We start from the raw sequence: 24,644 nt of genomic DNA, 5'->3' as shown, positions 1-24,644 counted from the left end.
TTTTTTACATCCTATTTTATGGTGTTTTGGGCCGTTTTGCAACATCGTATGCTAGGGCATGCCTCATTTTGCTATTTTATGTGGTTTTCAGCTGTTTTTTGGATGTGTCATATTATGACATTTTTCACCATACTGTAGTATGGCATTTAAGGGCAGTTTTTCAGCATGCTATTTTATGGTGTTTTTGCAACATCCTATGCCATGGTGGGTCTTGACATACTCTTTTATGTGGTTTTCAGCTGTTTTTTGGACATGTCATATTTTTACATTTTTTGCCATACTATAGTAGGGCATTTTTAGTTATTTTTTTGGCATGCTAAATTGTGTCATTTTAAGTGGTTTTCAGCTGGTACTTGAAATAGTCGCAGTTATGCACAACTCCTAAAAAACAATTATATTATAAAAAGTTCAGTAAAAACATAAATGAAGTTTATATACTAAATTTCTCTTTGACTGTTTTTTCCACCATGTTATAATGTGACATTTTTTGACATACTTTATGTTGTACTGTATGATTTTGGATAACATACTCTATATACATAAACCTACCTAATCTTGAATTTAAAATTGGGATACAACCATTCACAGGGAGACAGTTATATTCACAAGTTATAACAACTTTCAACACTAACCAAAGCTGCGATAATGGCTAGTTTGAAGTTAAGCCTCTTTTATAGTCCCCTGTTAAGTGTAAATGTAAATTATTATTGATTAAGCAAGACTTTTTCAACTTGAATAATCAGCTCACAAGCTACTTTACCAGCTGAGATATATAAGCCTGAGGGAAAAATACAACATAGAGGAACAAGCTGTTGTGTTAATGTGTAAATGCAGGCGTAAGCTGAAAAGAGCTGCTGTGATGTGTTACCCTGAGAATGACCTCTGGGAGACCTGAATTACTGAGCAAAGTAATTACTAAACCAACTGAACCAAGGCATGTGGGGAGATATTCACACAACCCTATCTCAATCACACACAGGCGCACATTTATTAAAAGAATAAAAAAAAAAAATTAAACCAAACAGAATTAGCACAACCAATTTATTGTCTTTCAAGAAAAAAACAAAACAAAACAAAACAAAACAAAAAACAACAACACAAAACTTTGAAAACATAGAGAAACGTACACCTTTAAATTACACAGGCTCTTATAAACAAAATAAAGTCTCTTTCTATATTTACATCAGCAGGGGTAACGACAGGTGACTCCTCAGCATGTCTCTACTAAAATAAGATTAACATTTTCCTCTGCGCACAAAGCCAGCATCTTTACTCTACACAGCCATGACCCTGATTGCACTGAATGAGACCAAAACCTGAGGTCTGAAAATCTTTCCCCTCCATTTTGATTTGTCATCCTGGCAATTAGCTAAAAGTGGATTGACCCCAGTTTTAATTACATAGACAAAGATTTTGTTAAATATTCCTACTGGTCAATATGGTTACTGAGTGATGAGAACAAAGGCACCAAAACCATCCATGTGCTCAGAAGTATTAGCCACAGATACTAAAAGGCTAATAGCAACATGCTAATAGCTATACATAGCTTGAGTAGTAGCAGGTTTATTTCTGGATGTTTTTTATTTGATGCAAGCATAAACTCATCAACTGAGCAGTGGTCATGGAAGGCACGCAGTCTTAAAAACTCTCATAATACCTTCTCAAACAATCTGAAAAATAATGAGGTAAAAGTAATCATTAATGTTTCATACATTTCATTTCAATTGTAACACCTAAAGCTTAAAATGCAACTAATTTAAGATTAATTTGAGAACTTGTAAGTTAACTCATTGAATGAATTGTGGAAACTGAAAGTGACTTAACAGTGCTTGCTGAACTTAGGTATCATTAGCATGGGGATAACCAAGTTTTAGGAACTAAGGATTTTCCAATTCCTGCAAGGAAAACTTTATAAAGCACAGGCTTCTACTACAACAATAAGTATGCTTATATGATAACCCCAACTAGCAGTGTATGCAGCCCCAAAAACATTATATGCTAAGTGTTAACAAGGAGCCAAATAGCAAGCTTAACGTGGAACACTATGGCCAAGTACCATCGATTAATGGATAATTTTGGTTTCTTTGTTCTCATAAAGTTGACCAGTCACTAAAAACTTTTGTTTCTATTTAGCCTACATTTCTTTCGTCACCCTCATCAAAAAGCAAACAGGATTTTCCAACGGATTTTGGAGAAACTGGAGTGCTTAGTGCTCATTTCTGGGTTTTAGGACTCATTCCTGGGACACTCTATTTTCTCTAGCTCTGTTAACATCAAACAATAAACAACAGCTTCCATGTGACATGATTGACTTGCCTCTGTGTTAGATGTCTGAAGCAGGAAAATTTGAAAAATGAAATACGAAGACAACATTTAAGCCTATTCAGCCTATTCAACTTCACCATCATATGAGGCCTAAATGTCATTCAACTTTACTTTGAGTCTTCAAATATGAAACTGATTCCTATGCAGCTTCAGGAATTTTGTGAAAAACATCATGATGTCAGCATCTTGAAACAAGGTCAAATGCACATGTGCCAAAAAAATGACGATTCCTGAAATTTTTGTGCTGTATGTCGGATATTTTCTGCAGTGCTGCAAAAGGCTGCATCTCTTAAGCAGCATTAAAAACATTTGGCTGCACAGAAAGGCGGTGCTCAACACGACAATCAATTAACACTCAGAGAAGCAAACACAGAGGTATAAAAAAAATAGGTAAGGCTGAGGTCAACCCACCATGCTATGAGGGAGCTGAGAGGGAACTGATAGACACACGAATACAGCATATACAGCACAGCTCAACTGAACAGTGTTATGTGGGAGGACGAGGAAGAGGAGGGATAGATTGTTAATTTACTGTACATTATCTGGGATGCAACTGGTTAGAAATAATTTCATTGGCAGTCTGATTGGGTGCAGTGAGAGATCCCTACTCCCTAATTACCTACTATTATAATAGGTTTTCTATCCTTTTAGTCAGCATTTTAATGACTGAATGCTGTTTTTCTCTCTTCTTTTTTTAATGTTTTTACTGCATTATGTAAAGCGCTTTGAATTACCTCTCTGTGTGAAATGTATGAACAAACTTCCATTGCCTTAACTAAAACATTTAATGAGTCAATGACAAACAAATGTCTGCTTCTTGAGAGCAACTAATTAATATGAAGCAATGACTGATACCTGCGCTGTTTTTGTTTTCAGTGAGACCGATATAAATACGTATTGTATCCTCTTAAAGTGAGCAATGTTTTCAGAACGCTGCTGTGATGTCATTCTAATATCATTTATTGATGGCTGTGAAAAACAGCTGTATAATATCATCTGTGGCTCTGGAGGAATCACTAGCAAAATGTTCTAAAAAAAAAAAACCATTAGGGTTTAACGCCGTGTGAGATTATGACATCAAATGTTCATACTGTAAAGCCAGAGTTAGAAAATGGGGTATGAAATGTGAAACGACATGGACATTTACCACTGAGGGAGGGTCTATTGTAACACAGTGTGAAGCTGAATCATGGGAAGTAGGATCCAGGGTACTGGGGACTAAAAGTCAGGATATCGCAGCTTCTGTTGCTTTGAATTTAAGCCTTCTTTTTCAAACTGAGCTCCCCATGTTTATGGTAGTGCAATAGAAAGCTGAAGGGATGCTGTTTTTCTGTAGGCCGACGTGAAAGTTAGCGTCGCCTTGGTTCCGTCAAAAAGCCAATGTCATTTTTCCATTGGATTTTGCAGAAAATAAGCTTTGTAGAAAACAAACGTTTATCATACCTACCCATTTCGTTTAGCAAGATAATCTTCACAAATTAACACCACTTTTATGAATTTTGAAGCCGTAATTGAATCCCCAGAAGTGTAAGGGTAACATTAGGCAGAGGGATGTTGTATACTGTAAAGCCCTCTGAGGGAAATTGTGAATTGTGATAACGGGCTTTATATTTGAAATTGAATTCAACTGAATTAAACAAACTACAACGCAACTGCGTGACTTAACATTGCCACCAAAACAAAGCTGTAACATGGTGTTCACTATGATGACGTTCTTTTGTCCCATTTAGCCTCTAAGCTAAACGTCTGTAAGCTTCAAAGTTCATGAGTAAAGTATTAACTGACAAATTTTATGTCATAGAACAAAACGTAGAAGTCTCTTAAGTTTTTGTTAATCAAAGCTCTTATTTCAGCCTTCAAACCAAAAACCCATTCAAAAAACCCACTGACTTTGACAATAGGAAACAAAGAGTGCTAAAATGCTAACCAATTTCTAGGTTTCATTCCTTAAGCACTCTATACTAAAATGCTGAAAAACACCTTCAACTTCTCTATTTCCCCCTCAGTCTTTCTTCAAGATCAGATTTTAATTGGAAGATTGTAACGTGCCAAATTTCAGGTGGCACGCTTTCAAGACAACCTGAGCCATGACTTACAGTTAGTGGGTTACTTGTAATATTTTAGCTGACAGTCTGTGTTGCAACAGCGTTATCAACTGTGAAATACTTTCTGTTAGAATACTACCTCTCTGGGTGTTTGTATGTAGTAACCAGCCTTTGCCAGCAGGGGGCAGGACTGACATACTGTTAACATACAGCTCCATCACCAGCCTGTTGCTTCAACCAGAGACGTTACTCAGCTGCCCAACAGGTGAAAACAGAGACTCTATTCCAATGAATCGAATCCCTGTGGTGCCGAAAGTCTACATGGGAGGAAACAAGAAGCATAAGGGATTAAAATGATAAACTTCAACATGACTTCTTTACTCAAAAACAAAGCAGCTGATGACATGTCTATGAGGGGAAATGATAAAGATAAGAGCTTGCCTTTGTGCCTGCGTGTGTGTGTGTATGTGTGTGTGTGTGTGTGTGCATGTGTGAGGCAGGGTTTCACTGAAAACAACTATTTTACAAGGGAGTGCATATGACATTTTCTCACTTCTCTTCACATTTGCCTAACAGAGGAGCAACTCTCTCATTCAGTGACAACTCCCGTTTCCCCTGTCCATCCTCATCGTTCTTCTTCTCTGACTGTAAGTCAACAAAAAGCACCCTTCCTCCTCAGCTACCCCTCCCCTCTCATCTCTCCATTTTTTTCCCTCTCCCACCTCCCTCCCCTTCAGTCTGTAAGAAGCACCAGTTCCCCCTCGCTCCTTTCTCCCCCGTCACTTTCCTCTCCTTCACTGTACGGAGGCCTCTCCCTCTCTCGTTCCCTCTCCCTCTCTCTGGGCAGGGTTGTAGGCGTGGCCTGGCCCTCTGCTCGACGCAGCGTAGGTGGCACCTGCGGCAGGTAGTGCTCCAGTAACGCAGGGTGAAAGGGCATGGCTGCTACCGAGACCGAGCTGGTGCTGCCTGGGTACTGGCCATCACTGTGGGAGTAGTGGATCTGCTGTGGTTCTGTTTGACTGAGAAGACACCAAATGACACCTTTATAATGAGACTGTAGGATGAATGAACTTTAATAAGCTTCTCTGGATACACCAGTTTGCTTATATTGAGGGATTTTACCTTTCATACGATGGAGGTGATGAGGTTAATATACAGTACACGCTGGTTATTATGAACTGTTAATACAATTCTGTTTCATTAAACAAGTTTTCATGAATCTGTTTGATTATTTTCTTGGTTTTACTGTGAAAGTCAAACTGAAAATGTGAATTCCTACTTTTTGTGAAAGGAAATGTAAATTGTAGAGATACTGCAGCTATTGTGCATATTATTTCATTTTTCAATAGAGGCGGGAAAAAAGTTGAAATTCACCATTCATGAGACTTCTCTGGTTGAATCATCAGTACAAAAGATGAACAAAATACATCTAGTTGTCTGTTTAAATGTCAAAGGTACATGTTTGTGTACAGAAAAGAGACATGTACAGATGCAGCAATATTCTGTTTTTCAACATGACACAATCCTACGAACTGAATCCTGCTACAACACGACGCTGTATTACATGTGGCAAAACAAAAACAACTTTATAATTCATGACACATTCGCCCTTACCCTTAGCCATGTCCCTAGCCCTAACCCTAATCCTAACCCTAGCCACACCTCCTTTAACCTACTGCAGTTGCTGTTGTAGTGTTGCTCTTACACTTGTTAACATAGTTATGTTGTCACAGGCTTATGTGCATCTGCTTTTTGCCAAAAAGTACTTCACTTGAACATCATCTAAACATTGTATAGTCAAAAAAAATGTCTGAGCCATATTTCAACATCACATGCAGCGCAAAAAAAAGATAGCATAGCATCAGGTAGCTAAGATAAATAACACAGTATCACAGCTTTAGACAAAAACATGTGATTGGTTGGTGCTCCAATGTGTCACTAGAATGGTAAAAACAGTTGAGGCCAGCTCGACTTTGCAGGGATAAGTGTCAGGCGTCGGATTGAATCATTATGTGACGGGCTTCCATTGAAAATGACTTGTAGCCTGCTGCAATCAATAACACTTTACAGCTAGCTAAATGCTAACTTAGCATTTTCCTCAGAGCATCCATGTCCATGATTTATCAGGAAATAATTTAAACTGGTGGTCATGACATATATCTCTGAAATGGTGACATTATCTGGGAGACTCCAGAGTTTTCATGCAGCAAGTAACATTGAGGTTGTGCTATTACGTTTGTCTTGCACTTGGAAAGTTGAGGCTGGTTAGTCTAGCTTTCCAACCTATACACACCAATAAATAAGAAATGAAAATAAAATGGACTTTAAAATAACCCCCTTAATGCTACAGAAAACTGATCTGTATTAAGTGATCAGAAATTTGAGGCCATCGTGACACTCTGATATAGACATTTTATTTGTCAAAAGAATCTAAAAGACAAAAATGTGGAGTATCTGTGAGGCAAAGAAAAACACAGAAACAGAAAAACACTCAAAACCAACCACCGTTAACGGTTCCAACCTCCAACTCCTCCAGCTTAACTAGTTGGAGGAGTTGAGGGAACAATGGTGAGGGATGCTATTCATCGTCAAGGACAGACTGAAAAACAGCCCAGCTGCGGTATCAATACTCCACTTTTGTTTGAGTCTTAAAGAATAAAAGAAGAGCTTTGGGAGCTGCAGGCATTGTCTACAGTGTGTGGAGGTGCAGAGAAAACTCTTGTCAATGGAGTGAATTGTCAGCGTTGTCTGCCAGGGACAAACTCTCAAAAGTTGGGCAAAACAAATTGTTCTGAGTGCATTTTGGTCTCTACCTGTGCGTGTAGGTTGCTCTCTGCTCCTGCCGGCGGTTCTTCATCATGGCCTTGTACTCGCCGACCCTCAGCCTCCGTCCCTCCACGATGCAGGTCCTTTTGGGCCGCGGTTTGTACTTGTAGTCAGGGTAGCGCTCCAGATGTTGCCTGCTCAGCCTCGCCTGCTCCTCATAGTAAGGCTGCTTCTCCTGGTTGGACATGCCCTTCCATCTGGAGCCTAAAGACAAAGACACAGAGGAGAGCAGTAGCTTAAAACCTGAGCAAATTGGCTTGATTTCTTTTGAAAACACTGGAAGAAAGCAATGAAAGAAGAAATGGCCCCAAAATTAGCAAGACATTAGTAAAAAGTATAAGAAAAAGACCTGAAAATTAAAAAAAAAAAAAAAAACACCAGAAACCTAACAATATGTTAACATAGTTAAACCTGAAACCTAAAAATTAAAAAATAAAATAAATAAATAATAAAGAGTTGGAAAAAAAACAACAACGAGGAAATCACCTGGGAAATGTGCTTAAAAATGTATAATAATTCAGTAACATAATATTAAATAGCTAATTATTAATTTATAGATTTTTACTTGCTTTTTTCTTTTTTCCTTTTTAAATTTAAACATAAGTCCTTTCTAGGGGTCAGAGTGGTATGAATTTGAGGCCATCTAGGAACCTTTGTTGCATTTTAAGCTACTCTTTCTCCCCTTATTTCCCATCTGTCCTAACAGGCTAAAATGTAGTGTAAAAGTATGACAAATGCCGAGGAGTCATTAAGTCAGCAAACTGACTCATTAATCACAGCAACATTTGGCAAAGGTTTCCTCGTGTTTGGTAACATCAGCCACCACAAGCTACTAGCCAAATCAGGCCAAGTAAAACTACAGCAGCAAAACCCCTGGGTGATTCACGTCATACACTAAAAGCTTTAAAAATACTATGAAAAGCCTAAAGCCTGACACCCTCTCACATCTCAAAACAACTCTACCAGATTTTTTGCAAAGACTGGGGATCTTGCACGGTCACTTTGTGCAAAACTACAAGATTCCTTTTGAGATTGTTTACCATCCTGCTACTGCTTAAAAAAAAAATCACACCAAACTTCCTTTAAGATACATGACCTGTTAGTAATTAGGTACAAATAATTCCTCACATGCTTGCAAAAAGACACAATTCTAGAAACACAAGATAAAAAGCACCATATGTAAACAGTATTCTTGTCAATTCAACATCAATATAATCTATAAAGATGAACTGTATATGCATACAAACTTTGCATTTCGGATTTTTGTTGCCTCATTTTGCCACCAACCTCACTTGGTTAGACGCACTATTTTAATGGGAGTAAAAGGTGGGAATGAGAGGCGAACTTGTAGAGTGACTCATTCTATTTCTGGGCAAACCATTTAAAAAAAATAAGATTTGTCACTAAAATAAGTGCTAGTTGGTGGATCAGATACATGCTGAATTTAACACGGACTCTTGTTCACCACACAACTCTAACGGTTTATCCTCCTTTTACGCAGAATAAGAGACTTAAGAGAACAGAGACTTGTTCACGCTCTTGTGCCTCCCCGGAGTCTTAGCTATTGGTTGTTGACAATGTTACATCATTGAAGTTCATGTATGTGCATGAGCAAAGACTAAAAACGCAGGATCATAGTAAACATATTTGGTTTTGTTGGAGCATCAAGACAAGAAAAAGACCAACTTAAGACAGCTTGGACTGAATTTTATAACCACCTTACAACAAATGATTCTGATCACACGAGTACGCACCAACTGAGGCAAAAATATCATGACTTTATCCTGATACTGGCAATTGCCTACAACAGTAAAGTCACTTGAAACATTGCATGATGTAAGGACAGTATTTGTTGAACTGAGCAAAAATGTGTTTATTTCCAATTTCAACTTTAAATCTGTTGCACGGAGATTGCATTATTTCTTCTTTATCGCTTAAGTTGGAACAATTCCCCCTGAAAATAGATAAATATAAGGATTTTTTTTTTCATTTTGAATGATCATGTATCATTTTCATTAATGTTATGTAATCATTATCTTTGCATCAATTAAAAGTTGTCACCATGATTTTGTCATTCAGTGCATTTACATGCACAGTTAAGTGGAGCTACAGTTATAGCTTGATTGGGCCTTTTAACTGGACTACTGTCCTTGTCCCACTAAACAAGCACTAAGGGAGAACTGATTTATTGACAGACGTATGTCAGACTAGGTGGAGATATGCCTTTTACGTTATTGTATCAAACAAGTTAGCAAGCAGCAAACAGGTTGCATGCTCTAGCACTCACCATGTTGTTACCTTTGTCTTATTTGTTTTCTTCCCTTCCTCTTCAGCTTTCATCTACAAATTTATGCTGGTCAAAGCCCGATGTGGGGAGCATGGAGCATGCGCACAATGTCCCGGCCATTTCAGGTCTGACTGGGGCGCACACATGAAGGAGACAACGACTCTCAACCATAATATCTAGGTGTGTTAGTCTGACTTCGAGAACTTTGACTTTTTGAGATTTCAGTCGGACTAACATGTTTACATGTATTTTAAAAGTCCAGTTTTAGTCGGACTAACACAATAATTAGACTTTGTCTAACATTATGTAAACGTGCTGATTGTCAGTGTTGTACATGAGAATGCACATTTTTAAATTCATATCAGACCAAAAATTGATTTGACTGGTGAAGTTTCTTGTCTCTGGGTGAAGGTGTGGTTAACGCATCTTCACCCAGAGGTGTGAGATTAGCTGCTGTAGTAATTGGTGTGAAAACCGGCACAAACATGGATCTCAATGATCCCACCACTGTGAATAGAGTGCATTAGAGAAAACAATTCTCTGTGAATTGAGATGAGAATTCTAAGAAATCACTGATAAAATTAGGTTTTTAAGCAGTTTAATGGTTTATGTGACATATGACATGACATATGCATACTTTTCATGCATGTGTGTATTCACGTCTGCATGTCTGTGTGTGTCTGTGTGAAGGGTGGTTGCTCCCAACAACCAGCTCTCCACAATAGAATGGAATGTAAATGTTTGGTCCAAGGAAAGAGATCCAGGCCAGTATGTGTGTGTGTGTCCATGTGAGTATATGTGTGTCTGGTGGGACAAGCAGGTGGCTGTTCGTGCCCTCACGTGTGCCAGGCAGTGTCTCAGAATAGAGTCACAGAGTGAAACCCACCCCTACCCATTGCTAGGCTTACCCAGGATCTTGCTGATGGAAGAGTTGTGCATGTCAGGGAAAGCCTGCAGGATCCTCCTGCGCTCGTCCTTGGCCCACACCATAAAGGCATTCATGGGTCTCTTGATGTGGCCCGAGGAAGGAGGGGGCCGGGCCTCGGAGTACCCTGGAACTGAGACGGGCAGGGTACCTATAGGAGAGAAGGCTACAGTCAGAAGACCAGACCAAACTGCTTGGAATATGTTACTTATTCTCTTTTATTAGGGTTCAAGCCCCTAGGGGGCATACTAAAAATGTTTTTTTTCTTTCATAACCTGTAATAGAAATTTTTGGATTTCGACTCTCTTGACATCCAATTTGGTCTTATGGGAATGGGATACATAATCCTACTATATATCTTGAATGCATTAAGAGACCTGGACACAGTGTTGGAGTTATAGCCCTGTTCATTCTTGTTAAAGTTGTGCAGTGGCACATGAAGTCAAAAAGGTTAAACTTTTAGGGTATAAAATCATTTAGCCTAGTTCACTACGCCAGCCAAGCAAGCTTCTTAGAGTTCAAGTCTAGTGAATTTTATTGACACAATTTGCCTCAGACGGCTTTACAGCAAACGACATCCCTCTGTCCTTGGACCCTCACAGCAGCTAAGGAACCCCCCCCCCCAAAAAAAAAACCTTTATAGAGGAAAAAAAACAGTGGAAACCTCAGGAAGAGCAACTAAGGAGGGATCCCTCTTTCAAAAATAATAATAATAATAATAATTCAAATTCTTATTCTTTTGAAATGTTATCAGACCTAACGGATCAAATTATGATAGTGACACTATAACTTTTGCAGGGGTTGTGACAGTCAAAAAAATCCACTGATCCACTGATTTATAGATGTCTCTTTCCCAGTGTAAGTCTAGGGGGGCAATGGCATCACCTCACAGACCTGGATGTATTCGTTAGGCTGTGTGCACTAACTCCTGAACAAACTCACAAGGTTTGGTTCACATTCGATGAATGGGGACCAAAAGACGAGACTTTGAGTGTGTACTTATTGAAATGCTGCCTAAATTGTAATATTGGAACAAGTGTGTGATTGGTCTCACTACTTCTTTGGATGGAATTACACCAGTTGAAATATTTTTGATCATCTTTGTGAAGGCCAAAAGTCATTCATTGCTGGTTGCGGGTTTGATTTTGGCAATAGATCTGCTTTTCCTCTCTAAACCAAGAAAGGGCCTGAACTTGCTTGGTTGCTTGCAGCTTTATTTGTTGTTGATAACCTTCTCTTTTACACCCTTCTGTTACCTTACTTAGTTATTAACCTTTACTCATTGAAGGGAAAGTTTCTATTCACCCACAAACATCCTATTTCAGATGCTAGATTCACATTCCCCACCCACCTTCTCAATCCTGGGTCTGTACAAGAAACTTGTTGCTTTGAAGAGAAGTTATTTTGGAATATTTAAATGTCAATCAGATAATAATAATCAGCATTTTTTGATAATAACTAGCGTAGTATATGGCCTTTAAAAAAGATAGTTGTTATACTTCTCATGAATGGATAACTGAGCGGGGCTACTGGGCAGAGACAAATTAATTACCATGACTACCCAGGTAGAGACTTTAAAGGACCTCAAAGAGATGAGAAGGAACTACAAAGAGACACAAAATAGCTATAAAAGCAGCAAAGCAAACACAAAGGGACACAAAATTGTCTAAAAAAAATAACACAAATTACCTAAAAGAGATACAAAACAACTACAAAGACACGGAAAACAACAAAAAATACCTCACATACAAAATTACCTAAAAAAAATTATCACCTCAAAAAACACAAAACAACAAAAAAGAGACACAAAATGACCAAAAAAGATACATAAATTACCTCAAAGATACACAAAAAGACTACAAAAGCCTTGTTCCCACTGCACACAAAAACAACCAATACCTGCTAACATCTGGCTTTTTTTTTAATGCAATGGGAATGCATATCATCGACATTCACACCCAGGTCAAATGACTGCAGGAGACATGGATATTTATCACCTCTGGCTCCGATCAGCATTCATGAGAACACAACAACCAGGTGAACATGTTAATTTAAACTCCTTTACCACAGACATGCAATGATGTGCTGTCTCTAATTACCATTCGTCTCTACCTAAGCAGCACTTAAACATTACTTTAAGTTAATCTGCACCGAGTTTAAAAGAGAGATTGAATAGGTCAGAGACTGTATCAAGAGAATTAACCACTGTAAAGTTTTCACAGACCACTGTTCTAGCTGCTGTGTACGATTCACTTCTTTTCAGCCTGTCTGTGACATCGAACAGACACAGCAACCCCAACACACACACACACACACAGAAAGGCAGACTCGCCTGCTGCAGTGCTATGTTCACAGGTCTGCTACTGGCCATAGATATGCAGTCTATTGCCGGTATTGAGTAGGTTTACTTGTGTTTAAAAAATCTGCGTGCATGTGCTAATTTTGGTGGGAAAGGGTTACTAGAGACAAAAGACGAGCACAAAAGGACACATAAACTACCTAAAAACAAAACAAAAAGACCTCAGAGACACAAATCGACCAAAAAAAAGACACAAAAATTACCTTAAAAAAAAAAAAGAGTAGCTTCAAAGATACACAAAACAACGACAAAGAGACACAAAACAACCAAGAAATACACAACTACAACAAAAGAAAAGAGGTACAAATCCCCACAAAGTCCTATGTGAGGGAGGGTGGGGCCTTTTACATGTCTTTGCCCTGGGACCCATTGTTTCATGATCCATCCATGGCACTACTCATGACTGGGGAAATGTTATTCAACACATTTGGCAGACATCAATGAAGAAGGCCATCATTGTTAAACAGGCTCCTCAGGGGACACCTACCCTCAGAGTCACTGCTGAGGTGGTCCTCAGTGGACATCAGGCCGTGTCTGTCTTCACTGCGCTCGGAGGGAGAAACTTTCTCACTGCGGGGAGAATCTTTATACTCCTGAAGGCATAAAAAAGACAATGACAGATGAAGTCAGACATGCAGATAAGTCACACAAATATTCACACTCAAGCACAAAGGGACGATTTGAATTTCAGCAGCAGTAAAAAAAATGACCCAGTGTGCAAGGGGTGTGATCAAGGCACACATGTGTTTTAGAGAGTTGCTATTTAAGGTAAAGAAACTGCACGCTCACCATATCAGCTGCTGTTTAAATGCAGAGCTGTAAATGCAAAGAAAGGAAATGACAACGCCGTGCAGGAGGAAGAATGGTGTTTATTGTTTGAGGGAGGAGAGGTGAAGGAGAAAAGGTTGGGAATGTAACTCTGAATTTGCAAATCTATCACACCGTCAGTGTTTCTATCACCCTTTCCCGAGCTGTAAAACATTATTTATCCCCATTCGGCGGAGTGTAATACCAAAATAGGTCACTCATCGGGATTGGTGTTAAAACAGCGGCAGAGGCGAGATGGAGCCGGATAATGGAGGAGAAGAGGAGGAGAGCTACAGAGTACAGTATTACTGCGGACAAAAAGAGAGGGCAGGTGGCTCAGTCAATGCCACACTGAGGCCTTTGTGGTATTGTGAGGCTGCAACAGCTGTTGCACCAGGACGAGGCTGAGACCAAAGCTTCAGCCACCTCAAAGAATGAAAACCAAGACCATAATAGAAGACAATTTTTACAAGAACCACAACAAAAAAAACAAAACAACAACCAGCATTTTTGCACACGAGGCCAGACAAAATATGTGATATTGAGATGCTTTAATAACATGTTTCCATTGTGCTTCATATTTTACAACTGAAGCCACGCGTGTAATTAAAACATGTACTTTTTCACTGTAGCACAAGACTGCACTTACAAAAAGAAGAATACAGCAGTTGATAGTATCTTTGTCAGGGGATACTGAATAGACAGCACCCTTTCAAATACTATTAATATAAACACGTAACTTCTTTGTCTTTTTCATTACCTAACAGCCTATTGCCTGAGGCAAAAACATAAGTACTGAACTGTTATAATGCGCTTCTGTGCGTGGTTTTTCTTCAGTTGGTTAAATCCTCAGGAGAGGCATGACTCTCTGTAATCCTAAACCTGAGAATGACCCCCGATTACACCCCTTTGTCAGTCAGAATCAGACTGAGTGTTTCCTCATATCCAGTTTGTTCAGTCAAAATGAATCTGTACTACAGACTCAAGCTATTTTCATTAAGGTTTGATAGATTTCTTTGTTGATATACCACTTTTTCTGAACAATCATAAGATATTTTAATCATTCGGAATTTTAGTGGTGAAATGATCACAATGCAAGCCACAGCACACCAGTCAAGTTGCACTTAAAATTTATGTTCATGTCTGCGAAAACATGGATGCTTCACGTTCATCTTCCCCCTAGCAGCACAGAAGATTTATACAATCAGCACGGTCTCAAGATTAGCGTCACCAATTCAGTATCTTACCAAATATCTTACCCGCTGGTCCTGAAATATGATGTTGAATTATGGCCATAAAGTGTTTTTGGAGCATTTTATGATGTCAAAGTTGACCTTAGACCTCTTGGATATAAAATGTCAAAACTGCATCATTAGATATTTGTGGGAAATTTGAGTTTGTGAATTCTTGAGTTATGGCCAAAATCATGTTTTATGAGGTCACCACCATGACCTTGACCTTAAACCTTTGACATCCAGATTCTAATCAGTTCATTCCTGAGTCCAAATGAAAATTTGTGCCAAATTTGAGAAAACTCCCTGAAGGCCTTCTTGAGATATTGAGTTCACGAGAATGAGAGGTCCAAGGTCACAGTGACCTTGACCTCTGAACACCAAATTCTAATCAGCTCATTGTTGAGTCCAAGTGGGATGATTGTGTCACAGCGGATTTCCACAGCTTACATGTGTGTTGTGTTCCGGTTCTGCTGTGGTTTTGCTCTGTGCCCTATCATCCATCAATCCCCACCGGTTGCGTTTTGGGCCGGCATGGCGCAGCACTGCCTGATCACCTGGGGTGGCGAGACCGAGGAGTTCTCGCGGTCATTACAGAATCACGCGCAGTATATCATTACAGAAGAAAAAGTAGTAACTCCATTCACGCCGTGAATTAATTATAGTGATGTCAATTTACTCACATTACTCCCAATGAGTTGCTCCACGCCATTTCCTCTCTATGGTTGTCCTTACAACAGGATGTATGTTGTCATAAATAATTTTGTGGTTTTCCACCTCACAAATTGGCTTCTCCTCGTCCATGTTGCTGATAATGACCTCCGCTCATTCTGACATTTTGTTTATGTAGTTTAGTGAAATATGATCAGACGTGAACACAGAGTGTTTTAATCAGAAAAGTAACCGGATGTTTTAATGTTGTATCGCTGTGTGATTTCCTAGCTGCTCTGTGTTAATTTCAGCTGAATTTATGCGAACTGATCCAGTGCCCGGCAAAAATAGGAGGCTTGCGTATCTCATCTACAAGCCTCTGGACTGCCGGATCTGAGACGGAGTCTGTCTGAAACGCAGCGGAGCCAGTGAAAATTAACACATAGACTAGAGTGTAATCTATTTGCTCCGTCTGCTGTGACAGAGCGAAGCCGGACCGCGCACGGATCTGGTGGAAATTAGGGGTCAAATTTGATAAATTTCCTCAAGTTGTTCTTGAGATATTGCGTTCACAAGAATTAGACCTCAACCTCTGACCTCCAAAATCAAATCATGTCATTGTTGAGACCAAGTGAACGTTTGTGCAAAATTTGAAGAAATAGCATAAAAATTCACAGGCTTTAAATTTTGTGAGTGGTTAAGTGTGGAAGGAGGAATTTCAGACTTAGAATATAACACTGCTGACATCACCTTGCAGTTACAGTAATGATTCTGAAAGTCTCTGTTACATAATTGGCCCATGAGAATTGTCTATTCTATTTGTTGACAGTTGAGAATAAACATTAAAGGGGAGCTAATATGCTTTTCCATAGTTTGTGTCTTATGTAAAGTGTTACATGTCGGATGTTCATATTAAACGTGGATAAAGTTTCAGATAATGAAGTGATGTATGTAAGAGTAATCCTGTGAGCCAAAATCTCAGATTCCACACCGTTCTGAACACACTGTTTTTGTTTGTTTTTTTTAACTTTGGCAAAAAGCTGACATAAACTCATGACGGATTTCTTTATATGATCATCTGGTCCGAGCATGTTACTGCAAGTGTTTAGCCTATAATGCTATATGTAGCTACAGGCTAATGCCAGGGAAACATGTACATTTGGTTGCCAGTGTTGTAAATTTCTTCCTGATTTCGGACCAGATTCCTGCTGGCATGTAGAAATCGCATTTGGCATTTTTTTCATGGTAAAATGTGCTGCTTTTTGTACATTACAGTCATTCCACTGCACTGCACTGCAAAGATGCGTAGATACGGAAAACCTCAATAGGCTGACTAATTACAGTAGGCCGGAATTTTGAGAGGGGGCTTAAAGAGACACACGCTAAGATGGAACATTTCAGACAGTATGAGAAAAAATGTGTGTTGTTTGACCTTTAAAGCATTTACAATGTTGTAATAGAAACAAGTATGAACCTAAAAATGAGCATAATAGGTCCCCGTTAAAGATATTTTTCATTAAAAATTTCAAATGTGTTTTATACTTGCGCAAAAGAGTAAAGAAAAATGTAAAAGAGAGAAAGGCATACTGGTGAAAATCACAGGAGAAATAACGTGAGGAAGTCTAAGGTAACAGTATGAGAGGGTAAGAGAGGCTGCAATAACACAATGTGCATTTACATTTCCTCTATTCATGTCTTATCTTACTGCTGTAGCCTTTAAACTCGTCACACTGCATTCAGCTTAGACTGGTGATGTGTTGAATTTTTAACGAAATGTTATGTTCAGACCTATGGAGATTGCCTTTGCGACTTTCACCTTAAAACATCTTCAGACATGAGAGGACATGTAAATGTGTTATCATATTTACAAAAAGAGGAGCATGTCTAAGAGGAGCTCTGAAAAGAAAGGTTGTAACTGTGGATTGTGCAGTTTGGACATTGGCTCACCATCTTTCCGCCACCATCTCTCTCTCTCTCCCTGTCTCTATCTCGTCCTCCGGTGCTGTGGCCCCTCAGGAGCTGCTGGGCATCATGGATGGCCTGGGTGACCACATCGCCGTCTCCAAGGAAACCTGGTGACACAATGACAGGTCAAGGACATAGAGAAAAAAATTAACCTCTCTTTGTTACTTATAAAGTGATAATGCACAGTTCCTGCTTTCACTTCAACTGTAGCCCATGTTGTTGCAAAGAACTCATTACTGTGGTGAGTCTGCATGGAACTGAGATTATTAAACAATGTGGGTCGCACTATCTGAGTTTCAATAGTCTGCACTCTCTTATTTGTGTGCTAATTCACGTTGGCTATTGGTGCTAATAATAACTTCCCCTTTCTTTATCTGACATTTCGCCACCTTGGAATAATAAAGTTTATCTATGTTCTGAACAGTTTTAAGATATTGAGCTTGAGGTGGGCTTTAAGGTTTTCGATTCCAAATAGTAATAATGATAGTAACCTCTTTGTTTTCAAAATAAAAAGTCAAGAAATGCATATAACTTAGAAAAAAAATCAATAAAACAAGAAAAAAGCCACACATAATATTGTAACAGAATAACAACATATTAATAACTCAATTTTGACAAAAAGTTAGATAGAACCTTATAACCCTAAGTTGACAATTTATTTCTTTAGACTTTTGATTTACATAGAGGAAAACCTAAACAAGGGCCCCGTCTTAAAAACATTGCTCCATCTCACTACTATTGGTAACATACGGAAGTATATTGGTGTCACACCAGAAAAAAAAGTATCAGGTAATAATGCTAAAAGTTATAACAAAATGTTTGTCACATTTAAAACTTAATCCAATTCTGTAAAAGAGACACATTCTGCAATTTATCCTTCTCTGCAAAAAAGTTTCCTCATTTCAACAAGCTTCAAGCTTCTCATCAAAATATCAAGATATCATGTAATAATGTGAAACAATTCATGATAAGTGATCATGGTATAATGTGAAATATTTTATGCGATAATTTATCGTTACGTTATAACGACAAACTATCACATTATAACATTAAACATAAGAAAATAGACAACATCTTGTTATAAAAAGAAAAGTTTCTAGTTATAATGGGATATGTTTGTATGCCATAATGTAAAATCTGAAAAACATCTTGAATCAGGAAACGTTCTACTTTATTACATGATTTTTGATACATGACTTGATTTTTTTTTCTAGCATGGCAGCAATACACGTCTGTAAGGTACAACCTCCACAGGTGCCTTTAAATAAAGTTTTACATGCATGGAGAAGACTCTGTTACCATGACAAACCAGAGAAACAGAGGATGTCTATACCACTGCTTTGATTCAAGAATCTTAGAGAGCTTTGAGGATGCAACAGTTTTTCCTCCTTTTTGGATCACAAATTCCCAACTTCCATCACAGCAGTGTAGCTGTCAGTGTAACTCACTGAGGGCAGATCGTGGCGGGCTGTGGGACACTTCCCTCTGGAGCTCTCTGGACCTGTAGGCCCCCTGCAGTGCCAGCGATCCCAGCTCCAGGCTCTGCGGACTGGGTGTTTTCCCCAGCTCCAGCCCCTTTGGCTTGGAGGTCAGGTTCAAGGGCTGACTGGCTTCCTAAACACACAGCGAGAGCAGATGAACAGGGGTGGGGCCACTTAACACACATTCAGACGTAACCGCAAAGGGCGAGGGTGTGCATGTATTCCGGTTATGCACGGCAGATTTGGCATGTCGGAGCGTATCTGTCACACCTTTGTACTTACTCTTGTCTTTTGTCTTCATGTTCACCTCATCCTTTCTTCCCTTTTGTTTTTCTAAGCTGTGTCAGTCTATCTCTGCTTGGAAAGCAGCCGTGCAAATACGCTTCATGCCACATACACACACAGGCATACTCTCACACACACACCGATACCACACACATTGAACCTTTGAACAGAGGGTGTGGTGGATTTAAAAAGCTTTCCCAGACTTACAAATACTAGAGAAGTACATTATCTGTTAAATCTGGAGGGACTCGCTCTATTTAATATCCCTTAAAAAAATACACATACATTACATAAAGTATATAGTAGATACAAACAGTGTACATTTAACATGCACACACACCGTATGTTCTCACAGTTATCTCTGCAGTCTGGATACATAATGTGTTAAACTGAGATGAACAGTTCTATAGATGACACACAATATAAACTATAGAAACACTGTACCTGTCGGAAGGAACCACTGCTCCTCTTGACAGGGGTGTGGTGAGGGTTTGGCAGCAGCGGCATGGGATAGTCCACAGCTGTGGGAGGTATAAAATTTTAAGAATGAAAGACATGAACACTGTACCGGTAAAGTCATGCTGATTCAACTGAAGGTTCGCCATGCAGCACAAAGTAAGGTGATTATTAGCACTTGTAGTTTACAGTAAGTAACTATGATTGCAGTACACAGTTAACTGATGTGTCAGTGACCCTCCTGCATTGTACATTATAGTTCATACTCTACAATATACTTTCAGAAAGGGCTTAGAAACTTCCAAATTATCTATCTATCTATCTATCTATCTATCTATCTATCAAATTCAAAAGCTCTGTTTTTATAATAAATGCATTACTCCAAAAAATCCATAAATAAAGAAATGGTTTTCCAACATCATTCACTATGCATTGCCATGGTTATTTTTAGTTATTCTCATACATAGGACATTTAAACTTAGTGATGGTTTGTCGAAAATTTCAAGTGTCTGGAATAATTTTCAAATTTTGAAAAGATGACCCCCAAACGTTGAGTGCCAGATACTCCAAGGGGAACTAGTGTGTCACAAATCCACAACAAGCTCGGCAAACCACCTGGGAACCATATCCTAACAACTTAGCCATCTTGCAGGACTCAGCAAAAAGTTCTAAAACCTGAAATCAGTGAGCATTTCAGTACCTGGGGTTCCCTCGGTATGAAGTCAATGAGTTTTTATGAATGGATCCCGCCACTTGTTGGCCAACAACCCTCAAGTGAAATTTGATATTGGCACCACAAATACTGACCACGTAAACACAGTAAAACTTCTATGTGTAACTTTGGATAGCTGTCCCCGTGTTAACACAAATGATGTTTTCATAAGGACAGAGAAAGGAAAGTGCTCTGCTGTCAACATCCCCTCAATTATCACTCCAATTTCTCATTCTTTAGTTCTATATTATTCAAAATGCTGCCCTGTAATCTAGTCATCAGCATCAAAATCAAGCCTGAAAAAGTTGGAGATTGTACCTTCCTACCTGGCTTGGCTGACAGTTGAACTGAAAATGTCTTTATGTCTCCTAATGTTGCTGCATTGTGTCATTAGTACCAATAACAGGTCCAGCCTGGCCTCACCAGATACACATGGCCTCTGGGCATGGTTACAACACAACAGGTGCATATAACGCTCCCGGCAACAAGAACAAATTTCCATACATCTCAACATAACTAAAAACATAGTTAAAATTAGTTTCGGACTTCAGGGGAATACCCCAAAATGCAGTGTCCAGTTTATAGTGAAGTTGTATGTAATCAAATGTGGGAACTAATGAAAGACTCTACCAAAATGAAATTAAAAGGCATGGCCCTGCATTCAGTCTATACCTTCAGAGAAAACACAACCTCAGACTGCTGGCCATAGCCGACCTCTTCCACACAGTCCTTGAACAATTTATTACATTCATCTGTCAAAACATTCTGAAGCAAACACACGCACACACACATGCACGCACACACACACACACACGCACACACGTGCACACACACACACACACACACACACACACACACACACACACACACACACACACACACACACACACACACATTTACTGAAATAAAATAGAGCAAATGAATGGCTATCCTTAAATTCCGCCTACAATGTTTTAAAGACTGGCCTTGTGTGTTTTAGGTTTGAAAAGATAGAGGAGACAAGGTCACCCACGATCACAGCTTTTAAGACTTGTGAAAGCAAGACTGCACAAAGCTGCCGTTTTCGAGCTGTACCCTCTATAGCCTGCGAACTGTACAAGCATAAGTGTGTGAAAGCTACTATCAACCGCATTGTTCAACTGAAGTCCATATTTGTGGCTCACTGATGCCTTTCCATTTACCTTAAAGTAGGCCTTGAGTTGAAGTGCATAAATATGCTTAAGTCTCTCTTCAAAAACACTTGAGTGAAAAGACGCTGCGGCATGGATGGTAACTCATGCAGTTGACAACTTTTTAGCACTGAGTTTTAGACCTTGAAAGCACACCATCATTGTCAGAGTGTCCATTCTTCTTTTAATAACGGACAATGCAAGAATAAGCTATGAAAGAACTGACAAAACCCCAACCTTTTCCAGCACTAAAGGCCTGGTGGATGGAAACCTTGAAGGATTATCAAGAGATCACTATGATAATTCAAGACAGACTATAGAACACAGAATGTAATACAGAACACCATTGAGCCCATAATGAATTGCAATTTTTATAATTTATGATTCTGAATAGGTATTTTAACAGTGTTAATAAAGTTCTGTTGGACAGAACTAAAAAGGCAAAACTCAATCACAATGGCACAAAAAGTCACTTTGAGCTTGGTATCCAAAGCTATTTGAAACCACACGGCAAAAGAAAATGCACAATTCAGAATGTTTGTACATTTTTGATAGGCAATGTATTCAAATTTACATTTCTTAAATTAATTTTTATTTTTCATTTTACTTTTCCAACAATGGATTTATGGTTTTTTTAGTGCCAGTTTGTCCCAACCGAACACTTCTCAGAATGACAATCTCTCTGCTAGCTTCATGACTGACCTGGCTTGCAGGGGATCGGTTGCAGTGGCAAGGTCATCTGGGGGTCAGAGGTGACCGAGAGGGGCTGGGTGTTGGGGTGGAAAGCAGGGATCATCACATAGGGCATGTTCACCTGCTGGGACAAGACAGAACAAGTACATTTGACATAAAAGTTCTTGCCTCATTTGTCTGAAACACAGATTTCTGATCTGCGATGAGAACTTGTTATTCGTAGTCACAATCCCATGCTAGTGCTGCTGGCTGTGGTTTGTGAGGACACCTGAAGGTCATAAGGGGAGCTGACCTGGATCTGCTGCTGTAGCAGGTTGATCTTGTGCTGCTGTTGGATCAGCTGCTGCTGTTGCTTGGCGATCTGAGACAAAAGACAAGTTCATTGTAACAAGCATCACGTATGTTTGTGGCAAACAGACACAAGTGCACACAGTGTAGGTGACCATGATCAGGGCTGCAGTCAGGAATTCAGCCTGAACCCCCAACAAATGCAGTTTTCTGCAGAATGAATCTTATCCTGTATCGCAGCTACAAATTGAAACAAAAATCAAACTAATTGATATATGTTGCATTCATACTGAATAAAATGACAATTGAAATATATCAAGAAATGCCTGCATGCCTTCCTACATTATTACATACTGTATATTTAAATAATACAAACTGTATTCTGTACTAACAGAAAATTAACCATTTAAAAACAGAGCAAATTGGCATGACTTCTCTCAAAAACATGAAAAGAAGGCAATGGGCAACTAAACAAGAATGACCCAAAAAGGTAGAAAAAATTATCTGAATTAAATATAAATATATATTATATATATATATATTTATATATATATATATATATATATATATATATATATATATATATATATATATATATACACACACACACATAATAAACACAAGGAAATTAAAAAAAAAATCTCATCTCATCTTATCATAAATATGATTATGTTATGTTTTAACAAAATAATTTTAAATATAGTTGTCTGGACATTTTATCACAATTTTCCTTTATATGCATGTGGCAAAGCATACCATGTAACACAAATAAATCCATACACATTCACAGTACGTATAGTATATGAATATATAAACATTTGAACATTACACAATAATAAATAAATACAATATAAACAGTGGTTAATAAGATGCATTCGCTATTAGTTAATTACAAATGTTAATCAATAAAACCACATGGAATAGTAGATAATAGTAATAGAATAGTAATAGTAATAGTCTCTTTCTCTCTTGTTTTTTTTAAGCAAATTTTCAAGTAAATTGTCTTGTCAACTTTTGCAAATTGCTTGCAATTTTTGGGACATTTCTTGCCAAGTTGCCCATTGCCTTTATATCAGTATTTTTGAAAGAAATCAAACCAATTTGCTCCGTTTTAAACAATTTTAATGCTTTTAAAAACGGTTCTGAATGCAGCAGAAGAAAACTGATGTCAATCCAGGTTTCAAAGGGTTAAAGTGAAAAACACTGTACTTAATTAAATTGGCCTTAAGTCAGTCGGTACATCATGTATGCAGAGTTGAATTCACTCTTGTTGCTGTTACAAAGTCATTTTTGTGTACTTGAACATTTTTTACGTTTTGGGTTTTTTTTTTTTTCTTAAATTGGTCATTTAAGTTTTAAATGGACAGACAGACCTTTCCTGAAAAACTTGAGTATGAGTATCGTAGTTTGCTACATTTCAAATCACATCACATCCCTTACTAAGTAAAAACAAAAGGCACATGAGTCATGATAAACTGTGTGAGAATGGATCAAAAGAAAGGAGATTCACTCTGGGCGAGACACATGTTGTAAATGTTGTAAATGTTGACTGTGACTGGCCGAGTGTCAGGGGGCGGGAAGGGTGCGGTGCAGCCAGGCCTAGTATTTAGTGCCAATGCACAATGATGTGATCAAATTCAGAATCGCATCATTTTGGGTCCTGGCTAACATTATACCTTGCTTTCAGTAATGTTCCACCCAGCGAGCATGCTTTCACAGGTTAACACGGGTTTAACAGGGCTGAACGCTGCAGGAAGTCCGACCTGCTAACTGCTGTTAGACTGTTTAGTACACACAGCTGAACTGCAGGGATACACATACACACACATATATATACACACACACACACACACACACACACACACACACACACACATATATACGCAAACACACACACACACAGATATACACACATGTATATATACACACATACATACACACACACACATATATATATATATATGTGTGTATATATATATATATGCGTGTGTGTGTAATGTATATAATAATGTCGATTGGGTAGATGTGTGCATGTACATATATTTAATATTAATACAGGTACTTTTTAATTTTATATTTTTATATTTTAGACTTTTAGGAATGCTATTTTAGATACTATTTAGATCATATTTATATAG

At 38.5% G+C, this 24,644-nt stretch overlaps 1 protein-coding gene across 1 annotated transcript in view; it reads right to left on the bottom strand.

Moving 5' to 3' along the window:
* Window positions 1-1,027: 1,027 nt before the first annotated feature.
* Window positions 1,028-24,644, bottom strand: part of LOC121952689 (transcription factor SOX-13-like) — a 37,748-nt gene continuing 14,131 nt past the window's right edge. Inside the window, 10 exon segments of the mRNA XM_042499500.1 lie at window positions 1,028-5,291; window positions 5,293-5,389; window positions 7,184-7,400; window positions 10,392-10,559; window positions 13,255-13,360; window positions 17,405-17,529; window positions 18,871-19,036; window positions 19,633-19,709; window positions 22,228-22,342; window positions 22,511-22,579. Coding sequence (XP_042355434.1) covers window positions 5,064-5,291; window positions 5,293-5,389; window positions 7,184-7,400; window positions 10,392-10,559; window positions 13,255-13,360; window positions 17,405-17,529; window positions 18,871-19,036; window positions 19,633-19,709; window positions 22,228-22,342; window positions 22,511-22,579 — 1,368 coding nt within the window. The 3' untranslated portion in view covers window positions 1,028-5,063.

This window comes from Plectropomus leopardus, chromosome 2 (genome assembly GCF_008729295.1).
Source record: "Plectropomus leopardus isolate mb chromosome 2, YSFRI_Pleo_2.0, whole genome shotgun sequence".
Lineage (NCBI taxonomy): Eukaryota > Metazoa > Chordata > Actinopteri > Perciformes > Serranidae > Plectropomus > Plectropomus leopardus.
Note: the sequence above shows the minus strand (reverse complement) of the source record. Positions and strands in the feature narration are given on the sequence as shown.